The 20,407-nt window shown below is 47.8% G+C and overlaps 1 protein-coding gene across 2 annotated transcripts; it reads right to left on the bottom strand.

Moving 5' to 3' along the window:
- Positions 1-536: 536 nt before the first annotated feature.
- APOD (apolipoprotein D) lies at positions 537-19,781 on the bottom strand. 2 transcript variants are annotated; one of them, XM_084802266.1, is made up of 6 exons: positions 19,626-19,703; positions 19,470-19,542; positions 16,257-16,400; positions 9,784-9,905; positions 5,508-5,596; positions 537-1,004 (listed from the first exon to the last, which is right to left on the bottom strand). In XM_084802266.1, exons 3-6 carry the CDS (start codon positions 16,377-16,379, stop codon positions 769-771), a joined length of 570 nt encoding a protein of 189 aa, XP_084658392.1. In that variant the 5' UTR covers positions 16,380-16,400; positions 19,470-19,542; positions 19,626-19,703; the 3' UTR covers positions 537-768. The 2 variants fall into 2 exon arrangements, with proteins under 2 accessions (XP_084658392.1, XP_084658391.1); XM_084802265.1 differs by lacking the exon at positions 19,470-19,542 and having other exon boundaries at positions 19,626-19,781.
- Positions 19,782-20,407: the final 626 nt, after the last annotated feature.

Here is a 20,407-nt window from a genome sequence, read left to right as displayed (position 1 = left end):
CCACCCAACATTATATTATGAACTCTTTTGTCTTGAGGCTATTTTGGTTGCAAGGAACATTTAATCAGTCAAGTCAAATTATCTCAGAATAAAAAGGTAGGGGGGAGAGAGAGAGGGAGAGAGAGAGAGAGGGAGAGAGAGAGAGGGAGAGAGAGAGGGAGAGAGAGAGAGAGGCTATACGTGTATGTGTCTGGCGTGTATGTATATGTATGTCTCTGTGTATATATCTGTATGTGTTTGTGTGTATGTGTATGTGTGTGTATGTGCCTGTGTGTGTGTTTATATGTATATTGTGTTGGTATTTGTGTGTTTGTGTGTACGTGTGTATGTACATATCTAATCCTGCAGAAAAGTCATAGGAGTCAGCTAAGAGTCATAGGAGTTGAGCTGGGGTGTGGAAAGCTACTGGCAAATGAAGCTGCTTGTCAGAAGCCTTGGGCGGGTGGCAAGGTCTCCTCGGATACCTGCCGAAGGGTTCCCAACCATCAGCTGATAATGGATCTCCCACAATAAACCCAGCTCAGAAGCCACTGAAATCACAGCTGATCAGCAAAATGTTTATTATCGGGCTAGGGGGATGACAATGTAGGGTCTGGTTGGGTTTGGGCCAACTTTCTGCGCGTCCTCTCCATTGGCTTCTACAGCCAGGCTTTCCCTCTGGTGCAGGCCGGGGTTGCTTGGCTCCTCTTTATGAGGAGTGGGGTGGGGTGGGGGTGGGTGGAGCCAGGGAACGCAAAGCAGAGCAACTTGGAGTGGCTGCACCTCCCTTTACAGGAAGTCGGGGCAGTTTGCTTGATCAGTGGTCCTCATTTCGCTGATGTCGATTTGATCTGAAGTAAGGATATCTTTTAGCTTGGTTACTGTTTCCGGAGCGAGGTAACGGTTTCTTCCCAGGATCCAAACATAATCCAAGTGGAAGAGCCTGAGGAAGGTGGTACAGGAGTACACAAGGGCGTAGTTCTCATAATCAGTGGCCAGGATCCAGTACGGCGAGGGGAGCATCACTGAGGACCAGAAGTAGCAAGCGTGAGGAAGGACCAGGGCAATGGAAGCCTCCTTCCTAGCCAGGCCTCTGGGGACCCAGTCTCTAATTCGGTGTGTCTTGTCCACCTTTACGTGGGACACATATGTGGCTGTGAGAGATGTAAGTGCCCTTTCCTACCCTTCTCCATCTTCAGACCTTCAGGTGGTTGACTTTCTTTTTTAAAAGGTGTGTGTGTGTGTGTGTGTGTGTGTGTGTGTGTGATGGGAAAGGGTGCATGTGCCACGGCGTATATGTGGAGGTCAGAGGAGTTCTCTGCAGCTTTAGTGGGGTTCCAAGGTTCACACCCAGATCCTCAGACTCAAATGACAAGCACTTTACCTCGTCGGCATCCACCTTTTAATCTTGAGATAGAGTCTTACTATATAGCCCAGGTTGACCTATAACTAATACCTCTGCCTTAGTCTCTGCAGGCTTGTGTACCACCATGCTTGGTATTTCAAAACAACAAACTACCCCAAAGATTCTAGTGTGAGACAATAGTAAAGATCCAGGGTTTTTTTGGTTGGTTGGTTGGGTTTTTGTTGTTGTTGTTGTTGTTTTGTTTTTTGAGTCAGGGTTTCTCTGTGTAGCCTTGGCTGTCCTGGACTCACTTTGTAGACCAGGCTGGCCTCGAACTCACAGCAATCTGCCTGCCTCTGCCTCGCGAGTGCTGGGATTAAAGGCGTGTACCGCCACGCCCGGCTTAAAGATCTGATTTTATGCCCTCCTCCCCCACAGTAACATGGAAAAGGCCTGCTGGGCATCTGTGGATTCCAACTGCCTCCTTGGGCTGACTGGCTGCACTAGCACCACAGGCACAGGTGCACACAGGTGCACACAGGTGCACCACAGGAGGGTGCCCTGCAAGGGGCCAGAGTCCACCATTCCTGCACAGCCTGCTGATGGGAAGAAGCAGAGGCTGATGTGTTCAGGTTTTTCTTCTTCTGTGATCTCAGCAAACCTTTCAACTATAATAATGTAGTATGGGGGCTGGAGAGCTGGCTCAGAGCTTAAGAGGGCTGGCTGCTCTTGCAAAGGTTCTGAGTTCAATTCCCAGCTACCACATGGTGGCTCACAACCATCTATAATGAGATCTGGTGCCCTTTTCTGGTGTGCAGGCAAAACACTGTATACTTAATAAAGAAATACATCTTTAAAAAGAAAAAAGAATGTAATGTGGTAAGTCAGGCAGTGGTGGTGCACACCTTTAATCCCAGCACTCAGGAGGCAGAGGCGGGTGGATCTCTGTGAGTTTGAGGCCAGTCTGGTCTACAAAATGGAATTCCAGGACAGGCAGGGCTACACAGAGAAACTCTATTTTGAGACACTTCCCCCCTCTCCAAATTGTGGTATGGCAGATTATAAACTATTTATTTATTTATGCTCAAGTGTTCTGCTTATATCTATGCTTGCATGCCAGAACATCAGGTCCCATTCATTATAGATGGTTGTGAGCCACCACGTGGTTGGTGAGAGTTGAACTCAGGACCTCGGAAAGAGCAGCCAGTGTTCTTAACCACTGAGTGGTCTGTTCCAGACCTGAGGTTATAAGGTTTTCCTACCAAAGGGCTCAGAACAATCCAGTGATGGAGAGGCCTGAGTTTAAAGAGGTTCTTCAGAGGACAGATTGAGGCCTCATCCTCTCCATCTCGATATGGAAACTTCCTCTGTGAATTTAACCTCCCCGGCTAGGGTCCAGGCCAAAGGAAACTCACATCCCAGTGGTGGAAGATGCATCAAGTCGGGGAAGGCTGTGTGCAGACCTCAGGAGTATGAGGGCATGGGCAGGGGCGCACTCAGGGTGATGCTTTTTTTGGATTCCAGACAACCCATTCCCCCCATTCAAAAACCATAATGGCTCCTGTTCGCCAGCTTAGTCTGAGAAGCTGAGTGATAAAGGAGGTCTGTGCAAGTGATGGGAGTTTGCCCGGGTGTCAAGGGTCCAGCTAATTACGTGAAAACATAGGCCCAGAGGACCAGCCACTATGCTTCCTCCTACTTTTGGAGTTTCTTTTTATAAGTATGGAAGTTGAGCCGGGCAGTGGTAACTCATGCCTTTAATCCGAGCACTCTGTGAGTTCAAGGCCAGCCTGGTCTACAAAGTGAGTCCAGGACAGCCAAGCTACACAGAGAAAACTTGTATCAAAAAAAAAAAAAAAACCAAAATAAATAAATATATAACAGAAGTTGAGAGGTGCTGAGAAGAACGTGGACAGAAGCCTGGATGGACAGTTGGTTCTGATTTGCCTTTTGGTACTTGGGGTCCTTATATGTACACACACACACACACACACACGAGTGAGGGTATCATCATCTGCCTACTGTTGGTGAAGTTAGTCACTCTGCATTTGAGTTTTGGGGAAAAAAAAAATCTCTCCCACCTCGTCATTGGCATCAAGGGTCTTCTATCCACCCAGACATAAACATTTTGTCCTTCCCTCACATTGTCTATCTCTCGAGAGTAAATTTACCCAGCATTTCCCCTTAACACAGATAACTCTCACATCTCTATTGCAGAATGCTGCCACTCGCCTGCTGCTCATGGGGGCCTCCTTAACTCCATCCTGTACTCGATGTACTTTCCCGTGCCCTAGATGTCTGTGCAGGCCTCTCCCGTGCCATTATTTCTATTTGCAACATCCATGTTTCCCATAACCTCCCATCTAACCTAGAAGGTCCCCACAGCCACTTCATCCCTTTGGGCTCATTAGTTGTGTGATAACTTGACACAAGTCAGAGTCGCCTGGGAGGAGAGACTGTCACATGCCTTGAACAGATTGGCCTCTAGGGTGTTTTCTCCATCAATGATGAATGCAGAGGGTGCTCAGCCCACCGTGGGTGGTATTAACCCCTGGGAAATGTGGTCCTGAGTTGTATAAAATAAAATAAAACCAAACTGGATGAGTTGGGGGCTGGGGAGATGGGTCAGCAGTTAAGAGCACTGACTGCTCTTCCAGAGGTCCTGAGTTTAATTCCCAGCAACCACATGGTGACTCACAGCCACCTATACTTGGATCTGATGCCCTCTTCTAACATGCAGGTGTACATACAGATAGAACACACACACACACACACACACACACACACACACACACGTCTTTTTTAAAAACCTGAATGAGTGGTGGGGAGCAAGCCAGTCATCAGTGTCCCTTCATGGTCTTTGCTTCTTCCCACCCTGGCTTCCCTCAGTGGTGGACCACAACCTATAAGCTGAACACCACCCTCCACACTGCTTTTGTTCAGTGTTTTATCACAGCAACAGAGAACACTCTTTATACCAAATGAACCTCTTTGTCCTCAGCTTCCCCAGCAAATAGCTCGGGCCTCTCTTAGCTCTGGTCCAAGGGCTCCTTCCGTACCCTATGCATAGGATACTTCCTATGGTAAAGGTATAGCCTCAGTTACCATGGAGACCTCAGGATTGAAGGGGTAAGAGAGAGAAACTAAGGCGCATCACCTTCACTCCCGTCCCCATCCCTTTCCCATCCATGTTATGGGGGAAACACTCACATGAGGGTTTGGAGAGTCAGGCTTACGCCTAGCTCAGTGTCTATCCGTCTTACTCAGATCACCTGCAACTCAACTTCCTTGTTTGTACGAGTGACGAGAGAAACAAGCGTGCACAGAGCCCTTGACACTGTGTGGAGCACGGCTAGTGTGTCTTCCTTCACAAGGCTGGACAGCGTGCTCACCTGAAGGTACTGGCTTGTAGCCACATGTGTGGGAGGAACTGTTTCATCCTTCCTTCCGGCATCCCTTTCCCGGCTTATAAGAACTTCCTCCCTGCCCTACTCTAGGGACCTGACTGGTTGTGGGGGGAAGGGGTGGGGTTGGCAGGAAGGAGAAGGATGGTGGTTTCTCTGGTAGAGAGTGACTTCAATTTCCGCCCTTTAGTTAGGGAGAGGGGGCTCCCGGGCATTTCCTGCAAAACAATACCTCCCAGGTCTGAGCTGAATTCTCCAGTGTATCCACAGCAGCAACAAAAGTAGCCTCTCTCTGCTTCTTGTGTCCATTGCTAAGTTAGACCAGAACTCAGAGGGCTGTCTATCATCAACAATGTGACTAGAGACTGGCAGAGCCTGGCCTCAGACTTGCCTTCACCCTGTCTCTCAGACAGGCCAATTGTTCCCCTATCTTCTAGTAACTTAGGGGCTCCTGATTCCTGAGATCAGACTAGATTCTCTCTCCCACTTCTATGCTTTTCCCTGAGTCTTGTCTGCTGACATGCCAAGTTTCCTGGTTCCTCCTCAGTGTTCACATAGGATGCCAGCCTGTCAGGACACGGCTGGCTCTGTCTTACCCTGTGCATCCCAGTACCTAGCCCAGGGAACAGCACACAGTAGGTGCACGGAAAAGAACTGTGCATTGCATTGAACCCTGATGCCAGGGCTCAGATGTGTTTGAAGACAGGGCTCTGGCTTTCCAGCTTTCCATCAGCAGATCTCCCTGTGCCTGGCGCTTCCTGAGGGAAGGGATTACTTACACTCGGAAAACTTGACTGTCAGCTTGGCCGGCTCTGAGAGGTTGCTCTGTTTGGCTTCGCCTTCAATTTGGTTCACGGTGCCATCGGGTCTGCAGTGAGTGAGAAAAGGAACAGGGAAGGGGGTGGGGGGGGGTGGGGGGTGGGGGGGGGTGGGTGGGGGGGTGGGGGGGTGGGGGGGGAGCAGGGGAAGAGATATGGAAAAGAAAGTAAACATAACTAATTGAAAACCAAAACTCAATGAAAGTCAAGCTGTGTTCCCTAAGGCCTCCAGCAGCCAGCATGGTGGCGTGAGTTATGGGAGGCTCTGGAAAGGCCGGCCAGAACTGGTTCTGGATCCAGTCCTTCCCTTGGTGACTGTCTGAGACTCAGTGGAGAAAGACAGTGCTAGTGGCCAAGGGGCAATGCTCAGTGGCTGGGTTCCACAGGCCCTTGCGTTTGTTTCAACACCGTGTTTTGGACTGTTTGCCACTTGTCTTTCAGACATTTCCTGCTCCTGGGCTTCAAAAAGAGGGGCTAAAGGGGGGGATAGGAGAGTACACAGAACAACCCCCTACAAGATTCATCTCTTTACAAAGGAGAGGATGACAAAGAAACAAAGGAAGGAGGAACTAGTCACTGAAAATGACGCAGGGCAGGAAGGAGTCTGAACGCACTTCCCACCGGCCCTGTGCTGCAAGGATGTTTTGTCCTGTCCAGGGGCCTGCGCTCTGACACCCCCTCCAGTTCAGCTGGAGTCCAAGTGAGTGTGGGAGACTTCGAAGCAGAACAGGTTGGCACAGAAGCAATGAGGAGACTTGGCCATTGCGATTCAGTCCAGTTCTTAGAGATGTATTGTGAGGAAACACGCATCTTTCTTACCGCTGATCACAACCCCCCCCCCAGAGTCACCCCCCCCCCAGAGCCATTCTTTCATAGTGGTATACACAAATGTGGCATCTTAGGTATGCTGGTCTTGGAACCAAGGAAGTACTCTGACCCATTCGCAAGGATCTGGCCTGTTTCAGGCTAATTCCCAATGACCTCAGGAACCCAGGGGACAGGGCAAAGCCTCAGAGAAGAGGACAGGAAAGGGAGGTGCCTAGACATCAGAGTGCTCCTCTACAGGAGGTCACAAAGCAGCGGCCTGGGCATCAGTCCTCAAGCAGGGCAGCCATGAGAGCTAAGCATGTGTGACGAAGTCAGTGGGTTAGTGCTGTGCAGCTGGCAGCAAGGGATGCTCTAAGATCCAGATCTGTAGCAACAGCTTAGGGAGGTTAGGGAGGGTACTCTCATACTCTTGATTGCATCACCTGTTTGTCGCCTGGTAGGGCCAAGCACCATACCCTGCTGTCTCCCTGGAAGATGCCTGTTTCCATCTGCAAATGGTAACTTAGCAACAAACCAGGCTCCTCTCCTTAACACCTATCATTTGTGTCTTGTTCCAGAATCGTTGCCAAAACACCAGTCTCTGATCATAAATGCACAGTGCGTTCCTGATCAAATGTATTGGTGTTTTCTTTTAAATGTTATTTTATCACTGTGTGTGTGTGTGTGTGTGTGTGTGTGTGTGTGCGCGTGCGCGCTCGCGCGCATACTCTTATGACACTAGTGTGTGTAGATCCGAGGAGAACTTGTAGGAACCTGTTTGCAGGCAGGCTCTTCTCCCATCTTGCCAACTCCCACCTGGATTTCCACGTAGCAGGAGCTTGACCACAAAAAAGGTCATGTTTAGCTAGACGATTTTCACTTGCCAAACACTGCTACAAGAGCTTTACACCTTTCACCTCATCTGATGCCCAGGCGGTCTCTGGGGTGTCGGTTCTATTGCTACTGGCTACAGAACATCCTAGCTAACCTAAGATCGCATTGCAATCTGATAAAAAAAAAAACTAGGCAGTCAAGTGCCAAAGCCTGATTCCTTCACTCTTGCAGCTCCAGGCCAGCTCTTTTGGGCCCTTTGTCCTTGAACATGGGCTGAGAGGATTCCCTTGTTGCAGCTCCCTGGATGTGTGCATCATGGCTTTGGGATCTAATGGGACATAATATTTCATTGAAAACAGATCACTACTGCCAGGTGGTGGCGGCGCATGCCTTTAATCCCAGAACTTGGGAAGCAGAGGCAGGTGGATCTTTGAGTTCGAGGCCAGCCTGGTCTATAGAGTGAGTTCCAGGACAGCCAGGACTACTCAGAGAAATCTTGCCTTGAAAAAAATAAAATAAGCTGAGCATGGTGGCGCACGCCTTTAATTCCAGCACTCGGGAGGCAGAGGCAGGCGGATCACTGTGAGTTTGAGGCCAGCCTTGTCTACAAAGCGAGTCTAGGACAGCCAAGGATACACAGAGAAACCCTGTCTCAGGGGAAAAAATAAATAAATAAAATAAAAATAAAGGAATAGGGTCAGTACAACTCTCCTGCCTGCTATGATCTGGATAAATGTTCTCCAAAGGACATGGTAAAGGCTTGGTGGCCATGGTGGTGCTGTTAGGGTGGACGTGGGAGATGAGACTGGGAGAGGTCGGTAGGTCACAGGGAGTGTGCCTTCCAAGAGGATTGTGGCACCCCGATCTCTTCCAGTTTCTCTTTTCTCCTTCCTGGGGTGAATTGTTTTTTGTTTTGTTTTGTTTTGTTTTGTTTTCTGCCTCCCACCACCAGGTACGACCTCCATCCACCAGAGGCTCAAGGAATAAGGACCCTTGATTCCAGACGGAACTTCTAGAACTGTGGCCAAAATAATGCTTTTCTCTGGATCCCACTGTGAGGAGAATGGCTAATCTGGAGGCTGTAAGATTCCTGGGAAAGTCCTGGCCGAGGCATCTCAGTGCCTTGTGGTCAGCCCTTCCCTGGGCCTCCAAAAGACGCTGGAGTTTTGTCCAAAAGGAACTGAAGGCCCTCAAACTCATTCTGTCATCTCTTTCTCTGGTTTACGCAGGCTGGGAGCCAGCGGCTGCAGGCACTCTGGTCCACAGGGACGTCAGCGAATGGCACGACGGCTGCTGAGAGCCTCCGTGAACCTAGCAACTTGAGTGCTGAGTGTAGTTGTTTTCTTGGAGTTGAATACCATCCTCAGGTCTTGTAGGGAACAGAACCCTTTGTCCCCACCCTTTTTCACTTGTCTCTGTTCTCTTCACTCTCCGTCTCCTGGGTTCAAAGCTAAGCTCCATCCGTGTATCGCTTGTGTGGTCCTTGAACAAGCTGCTTAACTTATTTCTCTGTCCCTAAGTTTTCTCACCCATGAGGTTTATCGTAATATCTACTTTTGCTTTGTCCTGGGGATTAAGTAAATCTAGTTCACTTGAGTTGGGGGGTGAGGGCGGAGGGCAGGTGAGGTGAGAGTACCTTGCTTATAGGAAATAATTGAAATGCATTTGTTGGTGCTGTAACCTTTGCTGGCAGAAGGGTAAGAGGGAAAGACCTTGGTCTCTCCGTGTCTGCTCTCAAGTATGCAAAGATTGGATTGAATACCAGTGTTTGGTACAGTTAGTGATAGGAATACAGGCTTCTAAAAGACATCCTATTAACATACTCTAGAAAGTACATGTACAGGTTTCGGTACCTGATGCTTGCTTAGCAAGAAAAAAAGGTGCCCGGGGCCTGGAGATGTGTCTCAGTTGGGAGCAGGCTTGCTTAGCATACGAACGGCTCTGGGTTCAACCATCAGTACTGCACAAACAAGGCTTGGTGGTGCACACTTGTAATCCCAACACTAAGGGGCGGGGGGACACAGCAATTCCAGGACCTTGGCTACACAGTGAGTTGGAGTCCAGCCTGTGCTACGTAGCATCCTGTCTCAAAAGATGAGAAGAGAGAAGACAAAGAGAAAGGGAAGAGGTGTCCCTAACAGGGAAGCAGGCTGGAGATAGGATAAATTACCAGGGGACAAGATGAGCCCCCAGTTCCCAGAACTATTCAACAAAGCGTGATGGCCGCTGTGGGTAGATGGACAGAAAGCGTTTCTCTCTTGGTTTGGAGGCCAGGCAAGGTGGCTTAACAGCTTAACGCCCTTTGCTACCAGCGACTCCATCTTGTAAGAACAGAGGTGCTAACTAGGTTGCTGTTGACTCCCCACTGCCTCTTTCAGCCTCTCTCAGCGTCTGCTGTTCAGTAGGTGCTCAACACTGGTTAAAGCAGGGAGCACATGCGTTCCAGTGCCAACCAGCCATCCTGCCTAGCTTGAGTTACACACACCTTCTCCCAGCGCCCCCCATCTGCCCCCCCCCCCCCCCCCCCCCGCCAACCCCAGCCACCTGCATGAGCACAGAACAAGGTCATCCCAGGCAGGCATGCGCAGTCACTCACCTCACCTCCTGGTTCAGCACTTTGATGTTTCCGGTCTCCTTCAGCGAGTAGTTGGCTTGAATGCAGTTTCCTTTCTCAAAGTGCGTTGGGATCTTCTCGATTTCATACCATCTTCCAAGATACTGCACAGACAACAACAAGCAGAGCAAAGCCCAGGGCTTCCCCGGGGACCTGCTGGCTCTTCCCCATTGTTGTCTTAGAAGCAGAGCCCTTTCCAGGGGGGAAACCAGGCCAGATGGGCCGCATCATTCCCAGCCAACTGGGGGAGATAGAGTTTCAAAAGAGAATACGTGATTCGGATGTGTGGGCCCTGGTTGTATGCCGGATTCTCTTCCTAAAGGACTCTTTATTTGTACGTGTTCTCAGAGGTCTCTTTGGTCAAAACTTGTGTGAAATTCCATCCATCCTCTGTGAAAGGGCGGGATGGCCTGGTTGACGGAAAATACCTTTTACCTCCAACAGCTGGTAATTCTACACAGCATCGTGGTGTGTGTGTGTGTCAGACATTTTGGCTGTGGGGCCGCTTCTGCTTAGAGTTGGTTAGTGTACCAATTTCTAATCAACTGCATCGGGCAGTTTGATAATATTGAGCAAAACTAAAAATACATGTTCTTTAGCCCAGCAATTTAACTTCTGGGAATATATCTCCTGCTGTAAAAAAAAAAAAAAAAAAAAAAAAAGAAGCCATGTGTAAGTATAAGGTTACTTTTGCAGTTCTGTCTGTAAAGACAAAAGGAAACAGTCTAGCGAGGGCATGGGGAAGTAAATGATGGTGTGTCTATCCGATGAAATTTTACACACCTCCTGTGTAAAAAGTTATGTGCAATTATCTCAAAGGTTATCTAAAGAGTAAAGAGCAACGAGCCATGTTCAAAGTGGGGTGTGCTCAAGCTGCCTTTGGGTGTAGCAACGAGAAAAGACTGTTCTATGGGGTTTCTATTGTTGCTGTGGTAAATGCTAAGCTTTAACCAGCACAGATTCATTAATTTATGGTTCTACAAGTTAGACTCTGATGCTAACCTCACTAGGCTAAAATTGTGATGCGGGCCTGCTTTCTGGGCCTGGAAGTTTTCCATTTTCAAGGTCACTGAAAGCAGAGCAGACCCTACACAGCGCCTCTGTGGCTCTTAATGTCTTCCTTAAGCCTCTCTCTCTGACCATGCCTAGGAAAGATCTGCTTTTTACAATTTATGCGATTAAATTGGAGCCACTTGGATAACCTGATTACTCTGTCCATCTCGGGTCTCCTCTAGAGAACCCCTTTATTCTTTGGAAGGTAACATGTTAAAAAACAGGCCACGGACATCTGGAAGCTGCTGTTTTGGCTACCAAGGTCTTACACATATTTGCTTGTGTATGTATACATTGTCCAGACAAAGATCTACAATGTGTTGCTTTTACTGCTTGCTCCAGGGGGAGGGAACTGAGGGGACTAAGGAAGATGTCACTTGAAGCTCCTTTGGACCTTTGGGGGTTGGAGTTTGTCCTCCACATCCTCACCCTCCTTGGTACTAGGGATGGAACAAAGGTTACACTAGGCAGGTACGTTACCACTGAGCTATGTGCCCAGCTCTCTTTCACACCATCTGCATTTAAAACTTCTTGAGTATACTTGCCTAGTCAAAATATTCATTATAGTTGTATTACAGATTTAGAAATATCTGTCACTCAACAGAGAGAGTGAAGCTTGCATTCACTTTGAAACATTCAGAAGCCTCTTGCATGTGACAGTACTGCTCCAGTCACGTGACTCTGCTCAAGCACACACCCACATCTTTGACCATACTTTGACCACCCTTTTAGCAAACTCCAACAGTCTGCTAAAACCACTGAAATTTAGCAGAAGCCTTCAATCCCAGAACCAGGGACATGCACAAATCAGGGAAATCAGGAATTCAAGGTCAGCATCGGATACATAGAGAGGTCAAGGCCAATCTGGGCAACCGGAGACACTGTCTCAAAACAAAACACAAGACTATGGGCTGGAGAGATGACTCAGAGGTTAAGAGTACTGTCTGTTCTTTCAAAGGTCATGAGTTCAATTCCCAGCAACCACATGGTGCCTCAACCATCTATAATAAGATCTGGTGCCCTCTTCTGGTGCACAGGCACACATGTGGGCAAAAATCAGATAAATAATAAATATTTTTTAAAATTCCATAGAAATAAAACAACCCCATCAAGCTTGGCCTTCAATGAAAGTACCAAAGAACGAGACTAACAGGTTTCATAGGCAACCTCAGAAAAGTTTCCATCCTATAATATGCTCCATATGGCTAGCTCTCAGCTGTTCAAGTGACTTTAATGGTCCATCATTAAGAGCAAGGAAGTATGAATTTCCAGAAGCAAGGGAACCCCGAGGTGAGAGGTTTTCGTGTTGTTTCCTCACAATCCCATATCTCTCACTGAAGCTTCTATGTAGGAGCACTTCAGTGTCTAAACAAAGAAAACTGGAAAAGAGGCAAAGTCACCTTTACTTGCAGATGACATCTTCCTGTACATAGAAAGACCAGAGGAACTGTAAGTGAGCGACTTCGAACTGATCCTCTTGCCGTCACCTGCCCTCAGCTAATATTACAGTTGTGTGAGGCCATCAAACTTGACTATGTGCATGGAATACAGTCATTCTACCAGCTGAGCTATAACACTAGCCTCTCTAAAGAATTTAAAACACACACACACACACACACACACTCAAAATGATGAGTTCTGCAAGTTTAAAAGATGCAAGATCAATATACAAAAGTGTTTCTATATATGTGATGGAAAAAATCTGCCTTCGGATAGTCAGTATAGAAAAGCTCGTGCTTCAAAGGGGCACATCGATAAAAATTCCACCGAGGGGGAGGAAACATTTTAACATAGCTGGGAAGAGATTTGCAGCTAGGCTATAGGGAGAACATTTATGTATCAATAACTAAAAGATAAATAACCCACTTTTTAATTTTATTTATTTTTTTCCCAATTTTTTTATTGATAATATTCATATTACATCTAAATTGTTATCCCATGCCTTGTATCTTCCCCTTCCTCCCTTCCTCCTGCTTTCACCATATTCCCCTCCCCTATGACTGTGACTGAGGGGAACCTCCTCCCCTTGTATATGATCCTAGGGTATCAAGTCTCTTCTTGGTAGCCTGCTATCCTTCCTCTGAGTGCCACCAAGGGCCTCCCCACCAAGGGCGCGTAAATAACCCACTTTTTAAGGGCAGAAGATCTGAAGGGAAGATTTACACATGGCTCATAAGTACGTGGGTAGGTACTCACTCAACCACAGCGGCCATTAGGAGAAGGAGATGGTGGCATTTAACATCACTATGAGGCTTGTGATAAAAGGGATAAAAAAAATGATCGAACTGCTGGTGAAGATGCAGAGAAATTGGAGTCAGAGGCTGTTTGTGAGTGTACATTGAGGCACTTTTCTAAAACAGCGTGTCAAAAAGTTAAATGCAGTAATCACACATGCAGTCACACTCCACATATACCCCCAATGAACGGAGAACATATGCCCCTGTCTTCCAAAAAGCCTCAAGCCTGATGTCCACAGCAGCATTATCTTTATTATTTTTTTTTTAAAGCAAAATAACTCAATGAGGATAAATAAATGGTAGTGTAATCCATGTGTCATTTGGCAGCAAAAGGAATGTTGCATGCTGGGACAGCAGTGAACTGTGAAAACATTTCCTTCAGTCGCAAAGGGTTAGTATTATGTGTTCCACAGACAAATCCACATTGACAGAAAGTAAAATATGAGTTGTGTGGGGATGTTGGAGATGGAAAGAAAAGGAATGTTCTGGTTTAGGTCAAAGCTTCTCCGCCCCCCCCCAACACCCTTGCACGCACGCACGCACGCACGCACGCACGCATGCACCCCGCTTCTGATTGGATTAATCCCTTGATGGATTCACAGTGTGATGTATTGGGAGGTGGTAAAAGTAGGAGGCCAGTGAGCGCATGCCTGGGAGAGAAGTGTCTCGTTCGCCATTTCTTTTCTCTCTCTCTCTCTGTTTACTAGTTGTCCTAAGATAAGCAGCCTCCTGCACCACACTTCCTGGGCTGCTCTGCCTCCCATGAGCCTTTAGACCATGAGACCCATGGAGTGAAAGCTCTGAAGCCAGGAGCCAGGGAAGCTCTTCCTTCTTTCCGGTTGTTTCTTTCAGGCCTTTGTCACATGTGGTGAAAAGACTGAGTGCCGCGATTGGAGAGACCGTTAGTGGGTTTGTGGTTTCTTCTTCAGATAATAAAAAATGTTCTGAAACTGATTTAATGGTGGTTGCATAACAGTGACTATATTAAAAATCCTTGAAATAAAAAAAGAAAACCTCTTTGAACAAGTCAGTAATATGATATATGAACTGATCTTAATAAATTTTTGTTTTAAAAGTTCTGCTGTAGGGCTGGAGAGATGGTCCCGAAGCTGAGTGCTGGGTGCTCTTGCTGAGGACTACAGTTGGAGTCCTGGCTACACAGCTCACAACTGCCTGTAGCCGTAGCTCCAGGGGCTCTAGCACTCTGCATAGGCACCTGCACACTTACGCACACTCACGTGCACACACACACACACACACACACACACACACACACACACAGATGCATAAATTTTTAAAAATATTTGAAAAACATTCTGCTTCAGTTCTCAAAAGACTTTTTTTTTTGAGGGGGGGGAGGGAGGCGGGTTGGGTTCTGGGTTTTGTTGTTCTTGTTTTGTTTTTGTTTTGTAGACCAGGCTAGAGGTCACAGAGATCTGCTGGCCTCTGCCTCCCAGAGTGCTGGGATTACAGGCATACAGCACTGCACCTGGCTTTCAGAGGACTTCCTTAAGTGAAGATACCAATTATAATTTCCAAGATATTTTGGAATTTTTTTACTCCCCAACTCAAATTCCCTGAATAGTATCATAAAGGGTTTTTGCTTGTTTGCTTGTTTGTTGTGGTATTCCAGGGTTATTCAACTAAAGGGAATCCATAAAATATTAATGAAGAATGTCAGTGCAGGCCTTACTGTGTGGCTTTTCCTCCCTCACACTGGACACTGCCTGTCAGTCTTTAAGCTCTTTCCTCCCAGCTCTGCCTAACCCACCTTCTAACATTCCTAAAACTCACTCCAAAGTTCCAGTGACTGAAAATGTCAGTGTTCTTCGAACCAAGTGTGCTGCTTCCTAAAAGCAACCAAAACCCCGTAAGGAGAAAGGGACTCAGGACTAGAGTCCAGGCCTTCCACTGCTGTGGAACCACCAGTCCTGTCATCTAATAGTTGGCCTTTGTGCTGCATCCTCTGCCCCATTCCAGGAGGAAGAAACATTTATGGGAGCTAGTTATATTTCAGGTAACAGGACTGGACCCCTGGGTGACTTCCCTAAGTCCTGTCCTGAGTTATCTACATGGGTGGGAAGCCTAGTTTTTAACCCTATGTGCATGTACTAGCTGTGTCACGTGAGAGAGACACCCAACTTCCCTCTGTGTAGGACACTGGTAGAGAGTCAGCCATAGCTAACTCTCCTACCCACCTCCCCAGAGCTGTTGGGGGAAATTTCCATCCATTGACAGCTCATACTCATCACATTGTGTTCTCCCCTGCCAGGGCCATGGGAGCTCCCATGACCTGTTGGCATCCATCTATGGGGCAAGCTGAGGTACCAAAGACTCCCCTTCTCCCTTTGCTGGCCTTAGAGACTGCTTCAGAGAAAACTTAAAACAGGATAAGCGCCTTTCCTGTTGGGAGCACAAAGGTCCTTGCACTCACAGACAGCAAGCGTGAGGGAAGCCAGGAATGTTAAACACGCAGGGTTGTCTTTTCAAGGGAAAAGGTGTAAACTTGTTTTCCACCCAGAAGACTGAGAATGGAGGTGGCTAACTGCATAGGTAACCCTGTGCTATTTGTAGGGCCAAGCCATCCCTTGCTCTCCCAAGCTCTCACAGTCAGGACCGGAGATGATTAATAGTTTAGGTGACCTTTGTACTGTCTGTATGGCCAGAGGCTCCCTCAAGCTGTCACAATCAGGACCAGGGGTGGCTACTAGTCTAGATGACCTCTATGCTATCTGTATGATCAAGACAGACCACACCAGACCCTCCCTAGGCCCTTAAGATAGCACACGTAGCCTATCTCTAGACTCCATCATTATGGAAGAAATAGCCTGTGCTTTGAGAGAGTTCCGTGTGATTATACCTCCTTGTGCACAGGGGATTGTGTCACACCAGGAATCCCCACCCCACCCCACAGGATATTGTACTTAAATATGCCTAAAATAAACTGCCCAGTGTCAGACTCTAGAAGTTTGAACCAACCCCGGCTACTGAGTCATGCTGAACTGGATTTCCTTCTTGCCTCTTGTGATGGTTACTCTGCTGGCCCTGCTGTCTGCAGAGTCGCCCCCCTCCCCCAATACCTCCCCCAAAGTTTGCTTTGGAGATTAAAGGAGAATAATGAGTCTCAGCATGCTCCAAACAAAGGGGAGGGTTGAGTTACCACACCTTTTTCACATCAAAGTTCTCTTGCACTGGAGGTGATGAGCATATCCCAAGATGGAAACTCTGTCCCTCGGCTGCAGTGAAGAGGCCTGCCAGCATGGCCAGGAGCAACAGCATCGTCACCATCTTGGAGCAGGAGAGGGAGGCCTGGGGAGAAACAATGCAATGGGATGGATGTGTTTGTCTCTCCTGATGACACACAGTGCTGGTGAGTCCTTGTGGACCTGGTCACTCAGCTGGTAGTCTCCTCAGCGCTAAGGAGATGCCTTCTCCATGCAGGGAGTAGGCAAAGAGGTGCACTGAAAAGTCAAAGGGTCTGTGAGTGAAAAACACGAAGCCCAGATCAAGTCGTGCACAGCATTAAGTGTCCCGTGAGATTCTTCAATGAATGCTCCCCCAGACGCCCACATTTCCACCCTTGCCAAAGTCTTGCTCGCTGTCCTCCTAACCCAAGCTTGGTCCGGGAAGTGGGGGACCCCAGCATTACCTGGGTGGAGTTCCTGGTTCTGCCTCTGCCACCTTCTAAGTGTAACTGCAAGTTAGGCCTTTGCTCAGTGGCCTATAAAGTAGGACTAACGGTCATGTCCCTCTCATGAGAATTGAATAGGATCAAATAAAGCCAGGGGTGGTGGTAAAGGGAGCTACTAGGGAGGCTTAGGTGGGATGAAGTTGGAGTCCATTAATTCAAGACCAGCTCCAACGGCATAAGAAGACCCCATGACCAAGGGGCGAGGGGGGCGGGAATGTGAGCATTCAGAGTCTGACACAAAACAAGTGCTTAGTAAATATTAGAAATAAGAATTTTTTTTATTTCATGTTTTTGAGACAGTGTCTCACTGCTATCCCTGGCTAGACAGAGGCTTGCTTTGTAGACTGGGTTGGTCTCAGATTCACGGAGCTCTTCCTGCCGTGGCCTCCTGAATGCTGGAGATGAGAGAGACACGTGCCCCTTGGTCCGGCTGAATACTAGCATTTTTATTATGGAAAGCAGGACGGGGATTGCATTTCCCAAATGTTTTCCACGTTCGCTGAGGGTGTTTTTCATAGCGGACAGGCATTTAACCAGAGAGGGCCTGTCAGCTATGTGTAAGAGTACATCACTTCCACAGGGAAGTCCTCTGGTGGCCACAGCTGGCTGTGGGGAGGGGCAGTGGGCAGGGGCATGAGGTGGCTGTCCGTGCAGGCTCCGGATGGAGACTTCGGGCTCCTCTCTGCCTCTTTCCTTGACTTGCCTTCCCTCTGTTCCCTTTGTGTGACCCCCTCCCTCCCCCCTTGCCTCTCACTTCACACGAGCTATTTCCAGCTCGCTGCTTTTCTCTCTGGGATGAGGATGACTGAGTCAATGCAAGCAAAATGTTCTCAGGTCTGAGCATTTAAAACGATGTGTCATAACAGGAATAATTATAACCACTTTATTACGAGTCTCTGAACCTCCAAATAACTTGAATAATCAATAGCCTTTTCTTCTGAAGGTTTTGTTGCCTGGTTCTCAGAAGAACAGTTATGTAAGGAATGAGGGCTGCCAGCTGGGGCGGGTTGGGGAGGGGGTGGCTGCTGAAGTTCTCCTGAGAAAATCTGTGGGGGGACCACCATCTTTCACCCTAGAGGCCCCTTCCCCCCTCACCATATAAACAACAGCTGTCTTTTGACATTTCAGAGGGTGGAGTATTTGAAGAAGCCCAGCCCAAACTCACAAAAACTTTGCACCCATCTCAAGGGCTTTTGGGACTCTCCATAGCTCTACCCAAAGAGGCCTAAGCCAATGGCCTTTCCCAAGCACTGGACTTTAAAGTGTGGCACACAGTCTATACACTCTACTGCATTTCCAAAATGGACAGGACCTTAAAGGACATCTATCCAGCACACACACCCCCATCACCCCTGCCAGGTATGCAGATGGGGAAACTGAGGCCTGGAAGGAAACAGGACTATGACAGGGCCAGCTTTCCAACCGTAGCCTCTCCACCATGCTCGCTTCTGCATACCTCTTTGTACCTCTGGGAAATGCCTGCCTGTGAGACCCGATGAGCTCTGTCTCACCATGCAACAGTGATGGCAAGTCAACCCATGTCTAACTCTGACAAATGCCTCATTACAGGGTGTTCTCTGGTGGGCTGAAGCGTACCAGTGAGCTCTGTGGGAGGATTCGGAACGAGGCTGACTAACTCCCCTTGGCTACAAGGCTTCTGGAGAAGCCGTCTGGTTGTTTGAGCTTTCTTCCTATAGCTGAAAGTCCTTGGGAGGGGAGAGGTTGGTAACATCACATTTCCCAGGTTCTATCCATTCGGATTCATGGACAGAGCATGCTATAGGTGTGCACGTATAACACCAGGTAAAAGATGCATGTTTAACAACAAATATTTTCCTATCTTCTGCTATCACAGGACAATCGTCTTGGTGAGTTTACTTCTAGAAAATATTAATATAAAGGCAGTTCTTTCAAGACAGCAGTGCACCCTGGACCAGGCACTGAATGTGGATACATTGCAGGCCAAACCCCCTGAGCTTCTCTATGGGAAGCTCTATGACCTTTGTGCCCTGCACCGAAGCTCCAGCATCTCATCCGGAAGCCACCTATGCTGAAACTGACCTCCCTTCTCTGTGAGATCAATTTGCTCAGCTTAATTCTTAGCAGGGGCCAGAACTTTGGGCCAGGTCTCCAAGAGCAGATGTGCGTCACTGTAGCCACAGGCCCTGACCTCAAGAAGCTGCACAATAGTAACTAGATTTGGAGATTTCACATGGTAAAATAAAACGTTTGCATGGGTGAATAGATCTTAAAAATGGAACAAACCCGTGCAGCCTTGGAATCGAACAAGAACCATATCACTGTTGTTGTTTTGTTTTGTTTTCCTCTTCTCTTTCTACACGGTCCAGGCTATCCTTGCTATGTAGCTCAGGCTATCCCACAGGTTGTGATATCTGCTTCCCCAGTGTTAGGGCTAAAGGATTACACCACCACACCCAGCAGACCATATTGTAAACAAAATATTTCTGTGTCTGGCTGTTTACTCTGCTCAGACAATTAATTCCAGTTTTCAGTCGATCTTACTGTCAGGCACAGTTGAATCACACTAGAGAATTCATCTGGAGTTGTCTTGGCACACAGGCAATTTTCTCATGCTCTGCTTTTGGTAGGGGGAGGGTGTGGGATAGGAGCAGCCATCGGGACAAGCACAGGCTTGTCACCTGAAAACTGCTGCCGGTGGCACTTACCTTGTAAGGTTGTTTGAGGAAAGTGAGATGGAGCCTGAATAAGCCCTCAGTCAGCACTTAGTGAAGTTTATAGCTGAAAGGGGGCAATGGAATGTTAAGAAAGTCTCTCTTTTAAACATTGTTTATCCTAAGTGAAGGTTAAAACTATGCACATACCTCTTGTATCAAGATGAAGGCGGTTTCCACGCAGAAGGCTGCAAGTGAGGTGCCTGCCTTCTCCCAAGTCACTTTATAAGCTCCCATCAGCCCATTGCTCTTTGATAGTCATGTATGCCACACCCCCACGGCTCAGGGAGACTGGCCTCAAAGCTGAGCTCTGTATGAGGTACAAAGATGGAATGCTGTGTCTGTCCCCTTCCTTAATTTCCTCCACAGCTGCTCCCTGAAGAAGAAACAATGAGATATTGTTTGTGTGTGTGTGTGTGTGTGAGAGAGAGAGAGACAAAGTACATTTTCATTCAAAACGTCTTCCCTCCCCCCCTCTGTGGATTTTCTACTTAAAAATTTTCTGTCAGAATGCACTTGTAAGGTCCAACGAGAGGAGCTGCGCTGTGTTCCAAAACATCTGGTATTTATTTTCTTCCTTTTTGTGTAAATGAAAAATCAACAGTTTCATTTCCTGAAGCAGGGCAGGCACACTGCACCCCATGTAGTCCTCCTGGCCAGGAATGTAGGATCAGCATTATGGGATCCAGGACAGGTCCCTACTTCAGCAAGCTTCAGTTTTCCCATTGGGAGATAGAGACAGACATTATGGTCTTCCCTAGAAAGGGACGTGTAAGGGCCGTATCAGTTCTATACCAGCTGGGGTCAGAGTTGAGAGCCACAGAGCATCTTTTGCCACCCCCACTCTCTGTACTTTTTGCAACACAACCAGCTCCCTCCCTTGCATGGTTTGAAACTGGAAAGTGGGGTACAAATTTAAAATGGGGGCTTTT

Source organism: Acomys minous (genome assembly GCF_964271855.1).
Source record: "Acomys minous genome assembly, chromosome: 11".
Taxonomy (NCBI): domain Eukaryota; kingdom Metazoa; phylum Chordata; class Mammalia; order Rodentia; family Muridae; genus Acomys; species Acomys minous.
This window is presented reverse-complemented; position numbering and strand designations above follow the sequence as displayed.